Source organism: Anopheles gambiae, chromosome X (assembly GCF_943734735.2).
Source record: "Anopheles gambiae chromosome X, idAnoGambNW_F1_1, whole genome shotgun sequence".
Classification (NCBI taxonomy): Eukaryota; Metazoa; Arthropoda; class Insecta; order Diptera; family Culicidae; genus Anopheles; species Anopheles gambiae.
The window spans coordinates 1,626,282-1,649,261 of record NC_064600.1 but is presented as its reverse complement, the minus strand read 5'-3'; the positions used below and the strand labels follow the sequence as shown (position 1 = coordinate 1,649,261).

Below are 22,980 nucleotides of genomic sequence, written 5' to 3'. Positions count from 1 at the left end.
AGTTGAGTCAAGACAAGAATTTCAAGCATATTTATTAAAAAAAAGTTTTTTTGAAGAATTAAAAATAGTCTCTTAAATTGTCCTCGTATGAGACTAAAACAAAAATGTCACGCGTTTTACTAATAGACTCAGTTGGTTCGATATGACCAAATTTTGGCGACGATGATTGTGAATATTCAATTACACTACTTCTAGATGACGGCTTTTTGCCATAGCAGCATGAGAAAACATTATGTACATATGAACTTTCACAAGAAGCTGTCGTCTAGAAACAGTGTTAAAATGGAAGTAGTTACAAACTGAGAAGAAAGATGTATAAAAAAATGTTTAAAATTTGGATAACATGTAAATAATAAATGTGTTTTGCTTGTTTGAATGGTACACATTATAAAACAACATTCATCATAATAAAAAAAAATGTTTTCATAAGCATCAGATGCAGTGATAATACAGCAGTTGAGAAAGCTTCGTAATTGTGTTTGTTAACGGTGCTGAACATTCAGAACATTGATACTAGCAAACAACAAAAACCAGTCTGCAACAGCCGTTTCGTCAAAACGACGAGTCAACAGACAACAAAATCGAATCATAAAATAATACAAAGAAATCGTTTTAAAAGCGTGTGCTACAGGAACATGCATCATGCCAGGCAGCATATATCTATCTACAATCTATCTACAGTGTAATGAGAGATGGGGGAGAACAGCAATGGGGGGGGGGGGAGGGGTTGAGCAAGCACAGAAACTTAGTAATAATACCAATGATATGCTCTCATGCTGAAATGAAAGATGAAACGATAAAACTGATAAATCATAAGGGGATAGGGAAATCATTGCGAAAGAGGAGAACATGGGGAGGATGGAGATTTGTTTTCTAATGGCAACATTAACTAAACTAAACATCATCACCCGCAAACCATCTTTTTCTCTCTCGCTCACACAAACATGCATTATTTAGCCTCCATTCCATAGGTAGGAATAGGATTTGTACATGCTTTCCTATCCCTACTCTCTCTCTCTTTTTCTCTCCCGTTTTCTTCTCTTTCGCAGGTGAATCTACGCATGCAGAAAGCGAATCAAGGTAAAAAAGGATGAAAATGAAGATCAAAAATGACGTGCCCCGTGGAGGAAAGGCGGAATACGCTTTTCGCTCCCTCCATCTGCGCCTCCTGCCCCGGAGCAGTACTTACCCGGTCGAGGGCGTATCGCGGGACGCATCCGGCGACTGGATGTTGTAGGACGGGGTGTTCGGGAAGCTGTTCATCTGGTTGTTGGTCGGGCCGGGCATCAGTACCGCCCGCACCTCGGACGCGATGTAGTTTTTGTTGCGCGGCGGCCCGGCCGGCGTCGTGTACCGGTCGAACGCTTCGTGCTTCGGCTTGTTCGGGTACAGGTAGAAGAGATCGTCAAAGTCGCGGATGCGGTCGGACAGCGACCGGGTGGAGAAGTCTTTGGCCGTGAACGGCTGAATGTGCAGTATCTGGGGCTGCCCGTCGTTGCCCTCGTTTACCCAGGCGATGGTAATGCCACCTAAAATGGTGCAAACCGCAAACAAAACGTTTCAGATTCGGTTCCAAAAGTCCCCAAACGGCTGCTGTGCGGTGCGCCGCTCGCCCACTTACCGAGCTCGCTGTCGGAGAAGCGCAACAGAAAGGTACCGCGCGGGCACTTGAGCAGATAGTCCTCGGCCTTGGACTTGTGTATGAAGCCGATAATGCTGCCGTCCATCCACGGGCCGCGCAGATGCTCGCGCGTCACCTTCATCGCCGCGTAGAACCAGTCCCAGAACGTGAACGAGCGGTCCGGGATCGGCTCCTTGCAGAACTGCGACCACATGATGGTCAGATCGTTCGGCACCGGGAACGGCAGGTTCGTTTTGAACGCCTTCTCGCACAGGAAGTGCATATTCTCTGCCGTGAGCGAACGTCCGGTCGACGCGCGGAACTTCATGTTGAGCGCCTCGGCCAGCTGGTTCCAGATCACCTTGTCCGGCACCTGGAACGGGATCCGGTTGATGTCCGCGAACGCATTGTCCCAGGTGATGGTGGCCCACGACTGTGGCTCCTGGTTGCCGTGCACGATCACGACCACGGGCAGCGAGATGGTCCATACCTGCAAATCGTGGGTGGAGAGGGAAGGTGAATGGGTAAGCGATGGCTTGCTCCGTTAACGGGCGTGCTGCTATATACAGACCGAAAAGACGAGATCGCCATGGCCGACGGCAAAGCTGGACTGAAACAGGAGCGCAAACTTTTCATCCATCACACACTCGGTGCCCTTCTTCTCTGCGCGCTTGATCTTCTTCAACTGCATGTTTCTGGTGAGGAGATGAAAATAAGGGCGTTAAAACTGTACTACGTATGTATAAGTTTTTCTCTTAATGAGTAAATTCCAGTGCTGTAAAATGTCACTTTCAATGTCTGAATGCTCAACTCCTTTTAACGAGTAAAATCTTGAATAACGAGCAATATCGTTTGTGCTGCTGATAATTTTTTTGCTGTCGACGTGATATCAAGTTCACAGTTGTTAACATAAAACACTTCTATAATTTTATGTATTGCTCTGGTAAACGATAATTCTAATACTAATTCTAGTTTGGAGCAGTTTATTTTTCATATATTTGATGCTAATGCGTCTCAATTGCTTACCTGAAGCTCACTGACAGCTGCTTGGTCGTTTCGTTGTACTCCAGATTGCCGATGTTGTTCATGATTTCGCCGCACGACTGCTCGGAAGCTTTGTTGGTCTGTTGCGTCTGCTGTGCCTGTGCCTCTGTAAGGTACGAAAAGCGTCAATCGTAAGGTCGTCCCATCGCACAACGGTACCCACACCCACCAACCCACTCACCGGAAATGATGGACACCTTCACTTGCGGGTTGACCATCTTGATGTTGAGCGTGTTGCCGACGAGCAGCCGGACCGTCGCGGCGAACCGCGTGTTCGTCTTCATCACCTGCGGCGGCTGCTTCTCGATGATGAACGTGTTGGTAATGAGCATCTTCAGCAGGTTGGTCACGTCGACCATCGCCTGCGGCAGCAGGTCCGGCACGTCCTCCTGCTCGACGTGCAGCTTCGACTTGTTCTTGATCGCCAGCCGGATCTGATCCTTGGTGCTCCAGATGATCTCGGCCAGGCTTTCGCACCACGCCTGTATCGTGTCGAGGTTGCTCGCGCTCATCATCGACGCCCCGTTGCCGGCAAAGCCCTGGTTAATCTTCCACTGCGACAGATACTTGTTCAGCACCTTGTTCTGCACCTCGTCCGTGATGAGGATCGTCTTGCGGAAGCCGTCGACGAGCGCGAGCCGCTTCCCGGTGCACAGCTGCAGCCGATCGTTCACCATCTTCTGGTGCTGGGCGAGCTGGTTGTGCGCGTGCGCCCGCATCTCCGCGTTCTCGATCGTCTCCAGCTGGGCCCGGTTTTTCTGCAGCTCGTGCACCTCCAGCAGCAGATGCTCGTACTCCTTCATCAGGTTCCGGTTGTCGTTCTCGTTCGTGCGCACCATGATCTGCAGCTGCTGGACCGCGTTGAACACCTCCGTCACCTCCGGGTCCTGCACGTTCACGCACTCGTCCGGGTAGGCGACGCACTGGCGCTCCCGGTGCAGACAGTTCATCAGGTGCTGGTACAGCTGGGCCGGATTGTGCGAGAACAGCTGGCGGAAGTTCCGGGCCGACTCGTTCAGCCGTATCTTGATCGTGAAGTTGCTCTCCGGCAGGTTGATCGCCGTCCGCTCCAGCTCCATGATGAGCTGGTTGAGAAAGTTGGCCGCATCCTGCTCGTACACCGCCTCCTGGTCGTTCGTGTACACCGGCGCGTTGCTGTGGAGTGGGGGGGGAAAAGGAATAAGGTGAATTTGATCATTTCATATCGGACGCCTTCGCTTCGCAGAGCATGCTTACAGCAATCGTTCCTCGATCCAGTCTGCCAGGTAGTGCCGCACCTCGATCGGAAAGTTGCTGCCGTAGATGAAGCGTATCTGCTCCAGGATCGGCTGCGGCAGCTGGTTCACCCGGGCCCACAGTGACATCTTGCCGGCCGTTGGGGTTGTTTTTGGCTTCTTCCTGCTCTTTTTATGTACGCTTCCTTCCCTTACTTATTGCACACACGACCTTCGCGCCCGCAAAATGGGGGGAGGTTGGAGAGCGGACAACACCAACGCCACACCAAGCAGGCGGTTGTTGGTGAGTGAGCGTGTCGCTGCGCCTGGCTGTTGCTGCGGCGATCGATCCAAACAACCGTTTGGTTCTGAGAGCTTTCCGTCCGTGATTCGCTTTAATTACCGGCACGCCAAAACGGTCCCGCTCTAATGAAGCACGACTGGGCGCTGCAAAGGGAAAATGGAGAGTAACATTAAGATTAGTGTTGAGTGTATTTGCACCAAACATGCACACAGAGACACATACACACACACATATATATATCGAGAGACTCGAGCCTGCACATCCGCCCGTATTTTTTTTTCAACTCTGCCCTCCCACCACCTCCCAGCAGCTGCAGCAAAGTGCAGTGCAAAATACAGTTTAGCACGTCAGCAACGGTCTATCTATCGGGGTGTGCGCATTTGTTGTTTCTTGTTCGAGACTTTCCAGTTTGAACTACATTTGTCTATCCGCCGACTTGCTAGAACGCCACCCCCACCACCCTGTGTAGTAGAACGCTCGCACGCACACAGCGACCGATCGTGGAACCGATAAGTCTACGGCGAAAAGGGTGAGATGGAGTTGGGGCTGAGGGTACTGCACTTGAACGCCGCTGCTATTATGCACACAGAGACACACCGACACTTGGACCTGTTAGGCAGAGAGGGCAAGTGTGGCGCGTGAACTATTATTCGCTGCACGAACTGCCGCCTCTCCCCCTGCCCAGCCAGGGGTCGGCAATGCCATTTGACGACTTGGAACTTACATCAATCCACAAAGGTAGAAAGTGAAGAGACCATTCCGATATTGAACTGCTTAAGGTTAGAGCCTCACCAAGGAGATATTCTTGTGATTGGCACATTGACAACATTCATTTTGGTTATGCTACAGCAGAATGGATTGAGTGGGGAAAGCCATTGGAGCACTTGCTCACAAGTAAACCAGCAACTTTCGTCATCTGTGTTCACGTTTTGGATCATTTCAACTGTTTTTAATTGATTGGAAATGACATTCTGACATACTGCAAGTGTCTTCTTGATGTCTCAGTGGAATATCTTCATCACACATCTACTGTGGAGGTCTAACCTCAAATTTTCGTATCATCCTGAGACGTTCGTCGTCTGCGCTCTGGAGCGTTCTTCGTCTACTGCATCACGATTTACCCCTTCCAAACTGCATAATCAGTTGCGCAGTAATAGTTTGCCGCCCACTGATGTGCATGTGTGTGTGTGTGTGTGTGTGTGTATCGCATCAAGATGATCGAAAACAGGCCTGCCCGGGGATTTACCGCACAGTGTGGCGGAGGGTCGGCAAGTGCATGCGTGCATTCTAATGCCTGCCGAAGGACCCAAACGTTCCAATCGTGTGGCAAAGATGTTACAAGACCCCCGGACCCCCGTTGAACAGTGCTCTCCCGTAGGTCCCACGGTACGGGTCTGCGTGCAAGGGGGCAACTATATAAATGCATCCTCCTCCTCCTCCTCCTCCTTCTCCCACCGGTTCCGGTTCTCCTTTCTGCACCTCCCCTCATTCCAAGCCCCCCCCCCCCCCCCCCCCCCCGTTTTGCTAGCGTCCCCGATGCAATTTCCAGGAAGTTTGCTTGTTGTTGTTGTTGTTTTTGTGTCGTTGTTTAGGGCCGCGGCGCGTCACTTATTGATTGCAGCGAGTCCGCGTGTTCTAGAGCTAATCACAACCCGGGAGGCATGTTTAGCAAACTCTCCTTCCACTCCTCCAACACTCTTCCGGCCCTCCCCTACCCCCGTCTCTCCAAAAGCTGTAAAGAAATTTTTAAAAGCGTGTCGTTGTTTACTCCGTTCCTTTCGTGCTGTGAGTAGAAAGTAGCAAACAACCGAGAAGGTCCTTCTCGTCATCGTCACCTCACACACACACACGCTTGACCTTGCAACAGCAAAACAGGAAACAGGGTGAGGGATTGGAGGTGGGGGTAGGGTTGTTTCCGGTTTTAAATGGAGCGAAAAAAAAAGGCAGCGGAAAAAGGGAAATTGTGTAAATTGTGTTAGAGCGCGCCGTTACTTTTAGGCCGCGAACCTGATGCGATGAATGGCCACTCTTGTTATTCTTCGCGGGGTGTGTGTGTATGTGTGCTATATGTTATTTTTAGCGCCAGCTCCAAAATTATCGCTCCCCGTGAGACGAGTTTGATTTTTATTGGCGGATAGAGAGATAGAGAGAGAGAGAGAAATCAGATAATCGATAATTCAACGCGCCTCAACATTACTGTGGTCTTGGGGTGTGATTGTGGAGGGTCTAATTTTGGAACTTCCATCGAGGAATGAGCTTGAGATGGAGAGCTTTTTTTATAGCACTTCATCCCCCCGCTCCCGCCCACTCTTATGTTGCCGGTGATTGTAATTTATTACCATTGCCAGCGGTGCTGGTTGCTATTTTAACGAAGTGTGATTGGCGATCCTTTGCAATCTGTCTCACACAGAATAGATAAAAAACGGTTCGATTGTTCAATAAGGTTCGAGTTAATTTGCATTTGCGGTATTGATTTTGTTTTTACGCTCTAACTATTGCCCTTTCTCACGTTAATTTCAGGGTGATCAGGCAGAGGGGGGAGGATGGGCGAGACTCATTGAAGCGTGAAGGAGAAGATTATCTAGAACTAGAGTAGTGTGATTCTTCCTGCTTCATCTGAAGGAGATGTTACGATTCTAGGCAGTGTATTGTATTTTTTATGAAGTTTGAAATTTATCGGCTGAAATGACGTCATCACACGACACATTCTCAGCAAAGCCTCAGGAACTGGAACAGGTTAGCGAATGTGTGATTGATTTTTGTTGTTTTTTTCTGCTAGAGCACACATGTTTCAAACAAGATAAAGTAAAAACCAACTGGAAACATCAATTTACAAATTTAGGAAATGTATTAAAGGGTTTCTTAGAGTTTTTTGAAAGGTTTCTCAAAAAATTTTGAGAGTTACCAAATTATCGTTTGGATCGTTTGGAACCTGAATTAAGGACTGCTTCTTTCTTGCACACTGTGGGGCTGAAGGATGATTAGAAGCTCTGGTTAAGCTTAACTCTAATTTTTCACCAAAACCCAGAACAGTCATTTTTTGCGCAACATTGCGGGATACCCCCAACGATCATTATTTGGATGCCGAAACTACCAAATTACACTCAATTTTAACATCATAATTTAGTACTTTTAAACACACAAGTTGAGAGAAATGCACAAAGCAAACTCTCCTCCTCCACGATTAGAAACTCGGTGCACTTGTGTTTACAGAAACGGAGCGCGATGTTGGTGCGCCACCCCGCAACTCCACCACCACCCAGCAGCAGCAGCAGCAACAATAACAAAAAACCCACTGGTCAAGAAAATTAAGCCATCGCGCGCGGTTTCATTCCGTGGAAAAGGCTGTGGATGTGTATCGATGCCGGTGCACCGGTCCTTTTTTCCGTGGTACAAGCGTTTGTGCGCGCTCCACCGCTCTCATCCACCCTCCGTGAATCTGCATCTGTGCTCTAAACAAAAACACAAAGAAGCACCAAATGGCACCACCACCGTTTCGCTGAGCAGGCACGTTCACGACAAAAGGCTCGAAAAGGGGGTCGCGGGCGGGGCTGAGAGCCCGAGTGCCGAGCAAAACACATATCGAATTACGCACATCGGCACACAAACGCGGGCATAAATAAAATAGGGACCGCGCACAGGGGGTGAGTTGTTTGATGTGTGGCGGGGGAGATTTCGGGGGGGGCTTGCGCGGAGGGTGTAGGTTCTGAGGCCTCTCCCGTTAGGAAGAGAAGTTTCTGGTTGCAGCCGAGCGGGGTTCCAGAAACGAAACAGGCCAAGGGAAAAAGTGAATCGCCAGGGGTCAATATACCAGGAATTGTTTATAGAACTGCCGGTACGTATGGGCAAGTCCCCCAACACACACCTTCACCGCGCAGTGGAAGGGACTGCTGAGCACAACACATAAACACAATAATGCTCTGCTGACTAATCGATAGCACAAACATTGAACCTTTCTTGAACCTTTGGGAAAAAAAAGGCTGAACGGCGTCTGTGTGTTGGCGAAGCAGGACCTGGGGCTAGGCGCTGACGTGTTGCATTGACGCTATGCTGCTTCGAAAAGTAGCCGATGGTTGGCACACAAAGGTAATTGAAAAATACAAACTATTTAGCAGAACAGTGAGTTTGAATTGGAGATTACTGACTGATTATGACATGAGTTTTCGAGGTCCTATACTTGGCACACTTGATTAGTGTTGGGTAAATCAGATTCAGATTCAGGAATCTGAATGAATCTTTGGAATTATTCAATGAATCTGAATCTCGGTTGAAAAGGTTCATGAATCTCAAAGATTCGTGAATCCTCAAGGATTTACGAATCTTCAAGGATTGAATATCGAAAAATTCAAGGATCAAAAGATTCATTAATCTCGAAAGATTCACGAATCTCTAAAGAATCAAAGTGCTGGGGCTTTTTATTGTTCTTATTCTAAGCGTAACAACCTATGTGGTCATGCCACCATATACAGGATTTGTTTTTGATAGTTTGTTTTGCTACGGGGAGATGGTCCATGCGAGGCTTGAGCCGACAACGGGCAATTTTAGGGTGGGATTGGGCAAATTCTATGTTTTGGAAATCATACATCTCTAAAGATTAATGAATCCTTAAAGATATATGGATTTTAATGGATTTGTGAGTCTTATAGAATCGTGAATCTTAAGAGATTCATGAATCCTTGGAAATTCGCGAATCTTTAAAGATTCATGAATCCTTGGAGATTCGCGAATCTTTAGAGATTCATGAATCCTTGGAAATTCGCGAATCTTTAGAAATTAATGAATCGTTGAATGTTCGACTCGAGATTCGAATCACTCATCACTGAATCTTCATATGAATGAATCTCAACGAAAGATGCATGCAACCCAACACTACACTTGATCACTGGCCGGGGGGGTCCCGGTCTTGCACTTCAAGAGTACGCAAACAAAATTGCTTCTTCGAGCGTGCAGCTTTTACCAAGCCACGGCTGGTGGATTGAAAACCCCCTTGTGTCTGTGTGCAGTAGTGATGGGAAAAATGAAGTTTTTATCGGAATCGATTCCGGCTAGCTCCGCAGTTTTCTGGAATCGATTCCGGATAGTAGGTCCGGAATCAGTTTCCGGAATCGATTCCGGAATCGGCTCCGGAATCGGAATCGACTCCGGAATCGACTCCAGAATTGATTTCGGAATCGGCTCCGGAATAGGAATCGGTTCCGGAATCGACTCCGGAATCGGTTCCGGAATCGAAGTCGGCTTTCGAATCGGAAATGGCTCATAAATTAGAATCAGCTACCAAACGGAGTCAGTTTCGGCATCGCCATAAAAAAAGGCGTTTGGATCCAATCATACTACGTATTGCTAACCGCAAAAATCCAAATTTACTTGTAAAAGATCCATTCTCATGGAGATTCCCGGACTGATTTTGCTCCGGAGTCAACACCGGAATCGGCTCCGGAGCCAACTCTGGAATCGGTTCCGGAATCGGCTCCGGAATCGACTCCGGAATCGGCTCCGGAATCGGCTCCGGAATCGACTCCGGAATCGGCTCCGGAATCGGATCCGGAATCGACTCCGGAATCGGCTCCGGAATCGGCTCCGGAATCGGCTCCGGAATCGGAATCGATTCCAGCATCGGAATCGGCTCCGGAATTGATTCCGAATACGGAATCGGAATCGGGTAGGTCCGATTCCGAACTCCCACCACTAGTGTGCAGCATAATCTCTTCGCTCGTAATCTCATGTCCCGCGCGTCACACAATTCTCGATTGATTTAATCATTAAATGATTTAATTTCTAACGCAATCTGACCTACTGAAAGCCACGCTGCTGTGCGCACTGCACTTGCCGTGCCGTGTGTAATATCTCCTCTGTGTCATGTGTCAAGTATTTTTAAACCCTCCCATCGCTTAGGCAGCAAATTGGAGCTAGCGTGAAGGGGAAGAATTTTAAACAGGGACGTAGAAGTGCCATTTAAGTTTGAATTCTGAATTATAACCATTATTAGTTATCAGCATCATACGACAGGTGGCAATTGAATTGTTCGACGTGTAAAACATCAATTGCATGTCAAATTCAAATCTCCCCCCGGAAAGCTCGGTTGAGACAGAAGATGAACGAGACAAAGATTTCATTTCAAAGCGAATCCCTGATAACTGAGAATTTTTTACGCTCTTTAATGCGTCAAACAAAACAAAATCCATTAAAGCAAGAAGTTCATGGACGAAAGCTCATTAAATAACTCGCGTTTATTTATTACCATTTTTTTCTCCATAGCATAACAGCCCTGATGATGAGCTGACCGGACAGGACGTGACACAAAAAAGCGAAAAATTCTTTCAAGTTTTGACCGGATCTTTAATTGCCGGCTGTAATTGCGCACTTTGATCTTCCCATTTTGAGTTCCAATGACATGTGTTTAGGCATTATGAGTCATCCTTTGTCAAGATTCTGCAGTAAAAACTTTGCCAAAATACCTTAACCCTCTTTCCCACTTCCACGCTAGCTTTATTTGCATCTTTAGTGAGATTATTTACATTCGTATCTGTTATCAAATCGATGAAAATTACTCCAGGGCTCTTAAGTGTGATAAATTGGAGCCATTCTAGCGGCAAGAAGCGTCAATAGCGCGGGAGGAGAAGGTGGAAGGAGCTTAACAATTGGCTCGTAAAAAAAACGTTGAAAGGCCAAACTGAGCAGAACAATTAACAACTATTTAGTCAAACTCATCGAAGGTTGTTTTGACGGTTTGTTTTTCCTACTTGTGTATTCGTGTGTCAGAACCGAGAAGAAGACCCTGACAATTCAGATACCTTTCGTTGTATTGAAATTGTGTTTTTTTCTTTCCTATCTCAAGCACCTAGCATTTGTACGCCCCCTGCCGGGCAATATTGACGTCTCAATGACACTTACAAAGCTTGCGTTTTTCGTACCTAACCATTCATGTGGCCCAGCACACGCTGTCTTCTTTTTGTGTCATCCTTCGCCTCTTTTTTTGTTGTTGTTGCTACATACCTTCCTCTGTTAGGTATTCGGCACAGCCACAGCATCCTCCAGGAAAGTCAACCAACGCCCCCCGAGCAGCACAAAAAAGCCCCACACATCGATTTGCCGTTACGCGGAAAAGGCTCCACCATCAAACACGGGGCCATGATGATTGGCAACCTATTACACCACCACCACTCCCACCCAAAAGAGCGTGGCGAAGAGCAGAGTCGCGGAAATCAAGGAAAAAAGCGACACCTTCGCCATTTCCCGTTGCCATGTGGACCGGGGGCAGGGCAGCGCAGAAAAACCAATAAGCTACAATGATTAATTGAAGCAAAAAAGACATCCCAACCCCCCCCCCCCCCTGCTGCCCACTCGCGAAGTTAATTGAAATGCGCGCGCTTGGATACCAATTGTTGGGCGGAAAGCCGCTCGTGCAAAGCAAAGGAAGGGAAGGAAGATGGGGGAAAACTGTTACTAATTAGATGAAAACACAGCTGAGGAAAAGTGCGTGGGAGATGGGTTTGGTGTGCTGCAGGCGCCACAAATTAGCGCGCCACTGCCCTGCTCGGCCACGGTGTGTTTCTCTGTGTGTGCTTGCGTTGGGAGCCAATATAAGCAAGTGAAGGAAAACGGCAGCAGTCACAGCGGGCAGGGCGCAGAAGAAAAAAATAAAAAAGAAACCATCCAACCTGTTGCTTTTGTTAAGGATACATTCGTGCAAGATGAAGAAGATACAAAACATCATTTTACGGTGACAGAGACAGGAACAGCAAGGGAACGGCGGAGAGCAAGCGCCGAATCCTTGCCGCCCGGCCAGCCCTGGGAAGCTGCGCTGACCTAAATTCATCAAACCTCGCGAGAGTTCCTCTCTCTCTCTCTCTCACACACTCTCTTGTATTTGCATCTCCCCTTCCCCCTCCCTTTATAGCCCTTTTCCTCCCCCTCCCCATTAGTGCCCGGGGCACGATTGCGCGCAGGACACAATCCTCAACAGCCGGACCGGAGAAACATGCAAATGGGGGGTTCGATCTTCTTAACAGCTCTCTCTCTGTTGAGATCCAAAAACCAAAAACCAGAGGGCAAAAAAGCAGTAAATCAAACCATCCGGGGATGGGGGGTCGATAACAACACACTATTGCCTCTCTTTCTCCCAATTTCTCTCTTTATCGAACACTCTGTGTGTTTGTGTGTGTGTGTGTGCCCCTATCAGCTGCTGTGTAATAAGGGCGCATGCTTCCCGGGGCAGGGCCACACAGCAAAACAGCCCCTCGAAAAACGGAGAACCTTTAGAGAACCTTTTTCTTCTCTTTTTTTGGACTACAGGGAATCTACCGGGGTGAACAACAACAAAAAAAGGACACTCACAAACCGACGACAAGAAGGGGAGCGCGGTCGTGCTGTAATAATGGGGCCCGGGCAAAACACACACACACACACACACACACACCACTTGTTAGCCGCGCGAACAGGTTCCAACATTAATCATGGATGAGCATGGGACACATTTGAAAAAGGGAAAATTATTACCAACATTATTACAATGTGTTAAAATTGCTTTTTTTTGTATTTCTTCCAGCAGTACCGAGCGAGAAAGATAGATTGTAATGCATAGCGAAGAAGACGGAGAGAGAGAGAGAGAGAGAGAGAGAGAGAGAGAGAGAGAGAGGGAAAACGAGAGCAGAAAAGTAAAAGACGTAATGTCGTCCTGCAATAAACCGGAACTGAAAAGTTAGATTTCCCAGGGGAGAACAAGAGAGACAGAGAGAGACCAAGAAAGAGAGAGAGAAATCCAAAAAAAAAAACACACAAACAAATCCCCAGAACTACTAGGCGTTGTTCGTGGCCTTTTTTGTTTGCCCCCCTCCCCCACCCCCTTTTTGAAGTGGGTGAATGGTAGAGTTATCGAACACGGCCGAACACAAACGAAAAAGGGATGATTCGCAGCATCATTTACTAATTGTGCCACTGATGAGTGGTGAGAGCCCGCAACGCAAGCGTGTGCGCCACTCACCGGCACTCACGGGGGCAAACCACGTTGCGCTGGGCTACTGCTACTACCATTACAGTACACATTACAAGCGGAAGGAGGAGTGGAATGGGGTTTTGTTGAGATTTTTATTTTAATGATTAAGTGGAAGATAACTCAAATAAAGTAAATAAGTTACAAATTTAAGGACAATTGCTCGAGAGGGTTTAACACTAGAACTACTGCCAAGCGTTTTAAGCGTTTCTGGCCCAATTTGCTAGCAATTGTTGCAAAAGACATTACAACAATCAGCTTAATTTTGGATTGATTTGAAATACATTCTCATCTCATGTCACACTGTTGCTTATGATTACTATGTAGCTAGTCGAATTTAAGCGTTACCAGTCACCAGACACTGATCCGGTAGTTCTAGTGTTAAGCAGCTGCTCTTGCGAAGATTCTGGGTAACATTCTGGGGACACAATTTCAGTGCAAAACCAACGGTGGAAACCGATCCGAACATTCTGGCCAGTTAAATCAAGCCACCGGTTCCCTCCCTGTGTTTCAAGCTCGACACGAGAGCATCGCAGAGGGCGGCTGGTTGGTTGATGGTCGAACGTTTGATGGGCGAAACGGGACCACCACACGGTTGCATTCGAGGACCCTGGGCCGTTGTCATGGTGAGCTGCTCTCCCGAGCGCACCGGGCATCCGTGCGACACTGTCGTGACGTCATCATCAGCGGAGCCTCCGTCTGCTCTTCACCTGCTGGTGTGTCAACTTACCCGCTCTCTGCCACGCTCTCACTCTCTGTTCACAAACCCCGGATGTGGGGATATCTGTTGCTCATCCGCTCAAGTGCAGGAGCAAATCCGACCCCTCCCCCCCCCCCCCCAACTCCCCTATACAGAGAGCTAGAAGTAAAATAAAAAAATGCTCCAGCTGCTATAACAACACAGCACACACACACGCTACTAACCGATGCAACATGCCCCATCACACACCTCACTCTATCTCTCTTTTTCTCTTTTTCTCTCTCTCTCTCTCTCTGTTCTCCATCTTCTTGCCCCCCCACAGCAAAACGCCGTGAACTTTATCAATTATGCAAATTAAATCGCATTTTAAACCGCCAACATTTTAACTGCATCCGTGTGTTCACCAATGCGCGCACACAGCCACCAACACACACACACACACAGTTGCAGCGCGCAACAGGAAATATGGCCTTCTCCACCCCCGCTGGTCGTGTGTGTGTGTTGCGGCTGGGGCTACGTGTTGCGCTTTTTGAGCGACTTTGGTTCTTCGGTTATGCGCAAGTACGCTTGAGCGTGGCAGCAGGGAAGGGAGGGAAGGAGGAAGGGTGCTCAAAGCACCGAAAAATGTACCAATTTCGACCGTACATGGAAAATCAAACTGAAAAAGAGCATACAAAGAAAAAAAAAACAACAGGAACCATCTTTCCTCGCAGCTTGCCGAGGAGCCACCGCGGAGTGACCGCTAAGTGGCAAAACCAATAGGTGTGCAGGGAACGCTTTAAGTTCTAAGCTAAGCTCGGTGGCTCTGCCTTGAAAATGCTCCGAGTTTGCTAGTATGCCAATGCCCGGTGGCCGCAGGAAAGGCAATGTTTCATTTTGCCGTCTTCTCGGGCGCGCGAGCCTACATTTCGGTGCGATAGGGAAACACGCTGTGCAAACCCTTCAGAACACACCACCCCCATTCCCCCCCCTATGGACGAATGGGATTAAGGTACACACACACACACACACACACACACACACACACACACACACACACACACACACAAGTACAACTACACAAACACACAGTTAGACGGACCTGGCTTTGCTTTGCTGGTGTGGTTTAGCACGCGCTCGCGACACGCATTTTATGGGCTCATCAACACACACGCGCTCACACACACACATACACACACGTACATATACAGCACAGTGTAACCCAGAGTACGCACCGCGCGTCGATGCGTTACAACATCCCGTACCGTACTGACGTGAGCGGCCGGCCGAACAGTACGCTTTTATACCGGAGCCCGCGCCACACACGGTGGGGCTGGGCTCTCTCTCTCTCTCTCTCTCTCTCTCTCTTTCATGCGCGGCTGCTACCCACAAACACACACACACACACACAGTTTGCACGGGGTCACTCACGCACGGTCTCGCGTTTGCCGGTTGCCCCCGCCAACGGTATTTGGGGTGAAAGAATAGGAAAATTGTGCGAACACTACCCGGATTTTGTGTGCGAGCCTTTTCCGGCAAACACAGCGTTCCGTGTTGTTCTCAGTATCTACTAAGCTAGTTTTGCCCGAAACGCTTAACACGCTTGGTAGGGTCCAGTGCTAAAAAAAAAAATAGCAATTTTATTACTCACCAACGCCAGCAGCGCTTTCTCTTCATTTTTTTATTTAATTTATGATTGAAATGAACTGCTTTAAAGAGTTAACGCTACACCAGAAGAGTTTAGAATTACTTACACACTAACAGTGAAGCGTTTTTTGGGCCAACTTCGACGCAACTATTCCATATAATTCAAGAAAAAAACGCTTAAAACGCCTGCTACTTCCAGTGTTCTAGCACTGGGAGGGGGGGGGGGGGGGAAAGGCTTCCATTATGCATCTACTATAGCGTCAGTCCTAAGCCGGCGATATTTCATTTAAAAAAAAAACTCAGTAAACGCTTCAGTTTTTGGAAGCGAAACGCTTCGAGTAAGCAATTTTTTGCACATTCCAACGCAACAAAAATCATCGTTTGTTCAGGTTGGATTATTGAATTTTCTCCCTCCAAAAAAAAAAAAAAATAATAATAATAATGTCCCCAATTGCCGCCACAACACGCCAACTGTGTTTTCCGTACAGTTACAGCGTGAGTTCTGGACGGTGTAACAAGGCGCAAGAAAAGTGAGAGCATTTTGGAACTCACCAAACAAAACAAAAAAAACATACTCCAAGGCATAGAAATCGAAAAAAGAAAACTAGAACAAGGGACACGATAACAAGTACTCCACACCTCTCTCAACGTTCCAGACGCCAAACGGCAAGACAGTGGCAGAGAGGGCTACATGAAGGGAGCAGAGGCGTATCCCGACGCATACGCCTACTAACCAGCCGGTACACACAAACACACACCACACCTAGACGGGACAGTACTGCGCGAGACAAAACAATTCGCTGAACACTGTTTGTTTGGTTCGTTAATAATTTCCTTCGGTTTTCAGTGCTTTTGGGGTGCTTTTGGTGCATCACACACTTGTCTAATGTTGGGTTTGTGTCAGGTAGACGACTTTCCACAGGTTGTGCGCCTATCACACTGAGACTGACACACGGCGCACGTTCCCTTCTCCAGCTTAGCCCTGTGCAGGCGTCGTTGAAACATTACGTCCACGGCAAAATCGCTCCAATAAGAAAACAACCTTCCCAAAATGCAACAAAAACGCTCGAACGGTTCGTTCGGTCAACCATAAAACTGTGGAGCGCGGGGTATAAGTAAATAAATAAATAACCCGGCAGCAATTAATGAAAACGCTACGCCTCTGTGTGCCTACATGTGCTGCTGCTGCTGCTGCCTACGAATTTATTATTTGATGTTGGTTTTCCCGACATTTCTGCATTTTCATTTCGGCTAAATAAAACAGCCGTGCCCACTCGTCCGGGAAAAAGGCAAACAATTAATTCATTTCACTGTGGCTCTTGCTTCAACCCTTGACGAGGGGGAGGGGGGGGAGGGGGGGTTTGCAAGAGGAGGCATTAAATTTTGACCAATCTTTGTCGCCGGCGCCACGGCGATGAATTTTACTTCGTGATGGGGACGACCAACGGGTGTAGTAAAGGCAGATCGCCACCAAATTAGGGTTGGTTTTTCCGGCTCCAGCTCGGGGGTGGGTTTTTCCCACCGAAAGCACGCACCAAAAGTAAGTTAAGAGAGAGAGAGAGAGAGAGGAAGAGGCGCAGCTTCGTCGAACGAAAAAGTAGCAATTAGCGAGCGCCCAGGTGTGTAGTGCGTGCTCCCACACCCCCTCTAGTGCACTCTCCTTCTTCGCTCGTTACAGGGTTTTCCAGGAGCTCTCATAGCTGCGGGACACTTTATTGAGCCTTTCTTACACGAAGTGAATGGTAATGTAATGGGAATTGGACTCTCTACAGCAACCTTGGTGGACACTGCCAATAAGAATTTCGAAGGAGCCTGTCCAATAAGCGTACCATTTACCAATTACCATCATTTGAAGTTCACTTCCCATAAGAAAGAGCCAAGGAAGTGTCCGCCAATGAGAAACGCCTGGAAAACACTGTATCATTGTTTGGTCCCTTTTCGAGCACGATTGGGCAATGGGGAAAGAAGGGGCGTGAAGGAGGAACGAAACAAAACTAAACAAATTATGATCAATGATTGAAAAACAAAAACAAAGCAAAAACGCGAATCAAAAGAGATATAAAAATTGAAGAAAAAAAAGCCACACAGGCACCAGGACGAGAGAAAGGAAATGTCAAATCACTTCCCCCTTCCTGTGCCATTTAAAATAACATCTTCCTCTAGATCCGGGAGCTTACTTTCCACCGGAAAGTACACACCAACAACAACAACAACAACAACAACAAAAACACTCACAACTTTTCCCGGAGATGGCTTTACAAAGGCGGGCCGCGCGCGCTCAATTTCCCGGGCTTTCCCGCTCGTTCGCAGGAGCTTGGCGGGGTCCGTCGTGCGGGAAGAAGAGGGCAGTGCCATCGAGTTCGAAATTCTGAATTGATGTGTTCAGCGATAGGGTAGGTGAGGGGGGGGGGGGAGGGGGTTACGCGAGAAGCTCTAAAAACGCCTGTTGCTATTCGCAACCGGAGCAGCAGCGGGGGACTTACTTCGGGAGCAATCGTCGTCCTGTGAGAGAGTGAGAGTGCAATGAGTGACCGACCGGCTGTGAATGGAGCACGGGGGAAGGGGATTCGCGAGTGGGCACCGGGGGTGGTGCGCGGCACTCTCGCAGCGCTGCTGGGCTGGGCAAATTGGAAATCGGTCAAAAGGACGCGCCTGCACAAACCAGGATACACCAGCCAGGCAAGGGCTTGGCGCTGCCGCTGCCTCGAGCGAACGAGCGAATGAGAGCCTCTTTCGCACCAGCATGGATCCAGAGAGAGAGAGAGAGAGAGAGAACGGAGCTCGAGCATTATTTTTAGAACCATGTAAGGATGTAATCCGGGGAAGGAGACGATGGAAGGAAGAGCAACACAAAACGGGAGGGGCAGAAACGATGCAGTGGGCGCAATGCTGGAAAAGCGAAGAGCGAATATAGTTTGCTTTTTAGTGAATGCGCGTCATTAATAATTTAACCCGATCCCGGGCAAGCTTTGTTTTCTCTGTTCGCAACGCTTTTGACTTAGAGTTTCTGCTCCTTCCGCCTCAAGCAAAAGGGATAAAGGAGTGGGATGGAGGGGATGGGGTGAAATGGAAGAAAAACAGTCACTTCGTCTTCGGGCAAAGGGATGCACAAAGCAGGACGACTGACTGGAGAGAGAGGCACAACTTGACACACAAAGCGCACACAGCCCCCGTAAGCGAAATTGACAACAAGCATGAAAATAACATTTGCTACGGCGCGAGCCTTTTCCTTCTAACACACACACACACACACACACACACACACACACACACACACACACACACACACACACACACACACACACACACATGTACGTGCGTGTTTCACTGTGAGTGGCGTTTTTCCGCCTTTCCCGGAGCATTACAAACTAAAGAATTGAGACGAATGAGTGCGCTCATTCGTCGAGCTTCCTGAAAAAGGAAGCCAGGAAAATGTTTAACCCTTTGCGCTCGCCGCATGCGTTTTTATCTGCGTTTGGTCTTTCAAGTTTTTCTTACACTTTTTCTTACAATTGGTTAATCAAATACTTCAATGACCTGAATCAATGTGTGTGTATGTGTGTGTGTGTGTGTGTGCGCGTGTGCGTGTGCGTGTGTGTGTGTGTGTGTGTGTGTGTGTGTGTGTGTGTGTGTGTGTGTGTGTGTGTGTGTGTGTGTGTGTGTGTGTGTGTGTGTGTGTGTGTGTGTGTGTGTGTGTGTGTGTGTGTGTGTGTGTGTGTGTGTGTGTGTGTGTGTGTGTGTGTGTGTGTGTGTGTGTGTGTGTGTGTGTGTGTGTGTGTGTGTGTGTGTGTGTGTGTGTGTGTGTGTGTGTGTGTGTGTGTGTGTGTGTGTGTGTGTGTGTGTGTGTGTGTGTGTGTGTGTGTGTGTGTGTGTGTGTGTGTGTGTGTGTGTGTGTGTGTGTGTGTGTGTGTGTGTGTGTGTGTGTGTGTGTGTGTGTGTGTGCTAGTCCTCCTTTGCTGGTGGAAGATGTTTTCAGACAGCTCAATCGCTGGTCTAAAAACGCTTCAAAACTCAGCCAGATGGCGCTGCGATCGTTACATTTCTCGCTTTATGATAGTGATCTACTGGAATATAGTTCTGATACTCATTGAGAGAGGTAGTGTCAGTCCTTTTATAACCGACATGACACACTTAAACGCTTAAAATGAGTAAAAATGGAGTGATTAGATAATTCTAGTCTAAAAAGCAAGTGCCCCAAACGCTTCAATAAATCACAAGAAATATCGGCCCGCTGCGCAAAGTCGATCGAAAACTTCTCAGCCACTCGCTCAATGTAGCTAGAGAGAGCAAGAACCAATAATGGGGCCCTTCACGAATCTAGTCAGTTTTTTTTGGTTTGGAGTTTGACAGTTGGAGGCTGAAATCATGTAAACACACCATACAAAACCACAACCACACCATACAAAGTCTGCAATTTTCAGTCTAGATTATTCTAGCCTCAAAGCTAGAATTAGATTCGAGTACCTGCTCGAAAAATGGCAAAACAATCCCAAGGTGCATTAAAGAGATCTGGTGACAGAATCCACAATCAAAGTGTATGTAAGTCCAGGTGGTATTTTTATAACCAAATTTGAATATCACTTTTTGACAGGATGGGTGAAAATTTTTGTTCAAACATGCGCTCCGGAGGCTTGACGGATATATAAAACACTCTTCAAATCTTCATTCATAACAATAAGCCTTCTAAATTCATACACCTTGGGATAAGGCCACCTGTATACTATACCCACTTTGAGAGCTGCTCGAAAACTGCTATACAATGCAAACAGCTGACAGGCTGAAATTTCAGACTACCAACTTAAAACGGAAAGGACGGCTAGCATTAGTGCTGCTTGCAAGTTGAATTCATTTCCATATTCAAACTCGAACTAATATAAATTAAGTTACTATCGAATCTCAAACATAAGCCAACGGTCATATCACGAGTCCTGCTTACGCCGACTATGTGTGGCGGATTTGTGCACCCAAAAGCCACAGGGTAGTCAGCCCAGATCGTACTGTACGACTGCTTGTAGGATGCAGCGCACGAGACCGCCCAAAGTACAGCAAGGATCGCCATTTCCAATTTTTGGATACGACTTGCAGCAACGACATCCGAGGGAGGCCTCGACAGCTGCGTGCGTTACTTTAGAAAAAAAAGATAGCAACCGTTTCAAACAAATTTTTGGAAAAACGGGGGGGGGGGGGGGACACTGAAGCGACAGTCCGGTAGAGGATCAATATGTGTGTATCTTATTCCTTGTTGAAACAACAATTGTTCTATGCTTTTTTTTATTCAAAGAAGCGAACGCACAAGAATATTTACCATTGGAATTAGTGGCTAATAGAGCCTGAAGCGTTTCGATTCCACGGGTGAAACGCTTGAAGTGCTCAATGTCACAATCGCGCGGCGAACTTCCTTGGCAACCTAATGCTCGACTAATGAAGACCTGTTTGTGAAATATAGGAAGGGACACACCGAACAAACAACCAAAAGCAATTGGTTGATTCATTGATTTCTACCAACATTCAAAATATTGCCTCAAAACATCAACTCTTCCAGCGTTGGTCTGTGTGCTCGTTAATCAAGATTCTGTTTCGCGTGCAGTGCGTGCCATTGCAGCGTCTTATCACACCGGAAACGGGTAATACGGAGAATATTAAGCCAAGGGCGTTAATTGATAAAACATCATTTCTGCTTATTTTAAACCCGTTCCCGGCTGTTACTACTGAGCAACAGAACAAAACGGCATGCTATTACCGAGAGTCATGATCAAGCAGTTCTGCACACACGTTACATTTCCTCTTGTCAGCAGGCGTACACTTACAATAATAAAAAAAAGTAAAACAGCAACACCAAACGGGAGCCAACATCAACGTAAAGAGAACCATAAAAGGGATCATAAAAGGGATTGACCAACGGAAAGTGCGCCGAAGAAGATAAGCGGAACGGTAAGGTCTTGGGTACAATGTTTAAAAGTTTGTTCGTTTTTTCTTTTTCTTTTTTTGTTATTTTGCTTCAACCACATACAACCACGTACAACTAGCTTGATGGATATCGCTTCTCCCCGCGGAACGTTTGCCGCACCCGCACCCACTTGCGGCGTGCCCCATCTAAGGCAAAGACGCCCGGTAAAGTCCGTCAAGGGGCGCCACGAAGGAACGGGATATAAAGAGAACGATTGTTTGACGAACCCCTTCCTCCTCTTGGCTTGCTGGCACCACGACGGGGGCCGCGCGCTCATTAATCCTTCGATTTGTGTTCAACCTCGTTTGGATCCGCGTCCAGTTCCACCAGAAAAACCGCGCCACCGGGAGCCAAGGGGCGGGTGCTGGCCTTTAGTTTCAAATTAAAAATAAAAAAAAAATTTGAAAAAAGATTGTAAAATGTATTTGATAAAGTGCGTTTGAAATTAGCATTAGTGAAGTAGTTTAGTTAAAATTACTTAAAATCACCTGACATTTTACGTCCACTGGGTTGCCAGCCGCGCCACAGCCGAACCCCGAGCCCGCTCCCTTACGGTGCGGTACCCGGGAGGACATTTGTGCTGCATGTGTTGGTGGTGGTGGTGGTGGCCACACAACAAACCAAGTGCATCATCTCCTGCGCCAAACCGCTCTGTTGAAACGGAAAAAGCACGTGCAACACACAACACACTTTCAACATTCCCGCATGCCCAGGTCCCCCGCGCCGTTCGAGGAGAGGCTTTCTCGCAGCCCAAATAGGCAGTTTTGAAATAAAGGAAGGGCAACAGAAATCACATAAAACCCAAAACACCGTAACAATGCCGCCCGCTTGGTAGAAGGAGGGATCGGGAGTGAAGGACCTCTCTTCTCGTCCGGGGCAAAGGGGCACGGCACACAGCGGCAGAGTGATCTTGTGCGGGACACACACACACACACACAAGCACACGAAACAGTACGACGATGATGATCGACGTTGCAGCAGGGAGGAAAAGCTATAAAAACCGAACGGAAAGGCTCGAGAAATCGAAAGGAAGAAAACAACACTGTACAAAAGTCATAAAATCAGACGAATTGGGTGTGGAGAAGACCAAAAAAAAAATACAGACGAAGGAAACCCTACTGTAAGGAAATCAACAACAACAACAACACACACACCACTGAAATAAACAAAAAAAAGGGTTTCTCTCTCCTTGGGTTCTGTGTTTTGCTCTTCTTGCGTTTTCTTTTTTTTTTTTTTTGTCTATCAGCGGACTATCCCAAAAGTTGTGTCTTTCTCTGTGTCTGTGTGTAGGAGGGCAAATATGAAAGGGGAAGAAGGAAAGGAGAATATGTGGCCCGTGGTATCGGATTACGCCGATGCCGCAGCAAGATTGGCTTTCGCTTAAGGCCGCACACACTCTCTCATGCCACAACCACTACTACTACTACTACTACTGCCTAAATCGTTTAGTTTCTACTGTACAAAGGCAAGAAAGCTAATGTCAAATTATTAAACAAAATGTCTTCTAAAATTAGCTTCGCTTCGTCTGTTCGTGG

At 47.5% G+C, this 22,980-nt stretch overlaps 1 protein-coding gene across 14 annotated transcripts in view; it reads right to left on the bottom strand.

Annotated features, from left to right (window-relative positions):
- Positions 1–22,980, bottom strand: part of LOC1272172 (signal transducer and transcription activator) — a 42,057-nt gene that overhangs the window by 14,258 nt on the left and 4,819 nt on the right. For 5 of the 14 annotated variants that reach the window (XM_061655353.1, XM_061655366.1, XM_061655304.1 and 2 more), the window contains exons 3-8: positions 3,902–4,326; positions 2,847–3,820; positions 2,648–2,771; positions 2,193–2,316; positions 1,622–2,111; positions 1,190–1,529 (exon numbers count right to left, since the gene is read on the bottom strand). In XM_061655353.1, the coding sequence (XP_061511337.1) occupies positions 1,190–1,529; positions 1,622–2,111; positions 2,193–2,316; positions 2,648–2,771; positions 2,847–3,820; positions 3,902–4,029 (2,180 nt within the window). In that variant the 5' untranslated portion in view covers positions 4,030–4,326. Of the gene's footprint in view, positions 1–758; positions 777–1,189; positions 1,530–1,621; positions 2,112–2,192; positions 2,317–2,647; positions 2,772–2,846; positions 3,821–3,901; positions 4,327–4,407; positions 4,590–10,421; positions 10,546–13,520; positions 14,027–14,953; positions 15,129–22,980 lie in introns of those variants that run through there. The other 9 variants (XM_061655385.1, XM_061655325.1, XM_061655372.1 and 6 more) reach the window with 7 other exon arrangements.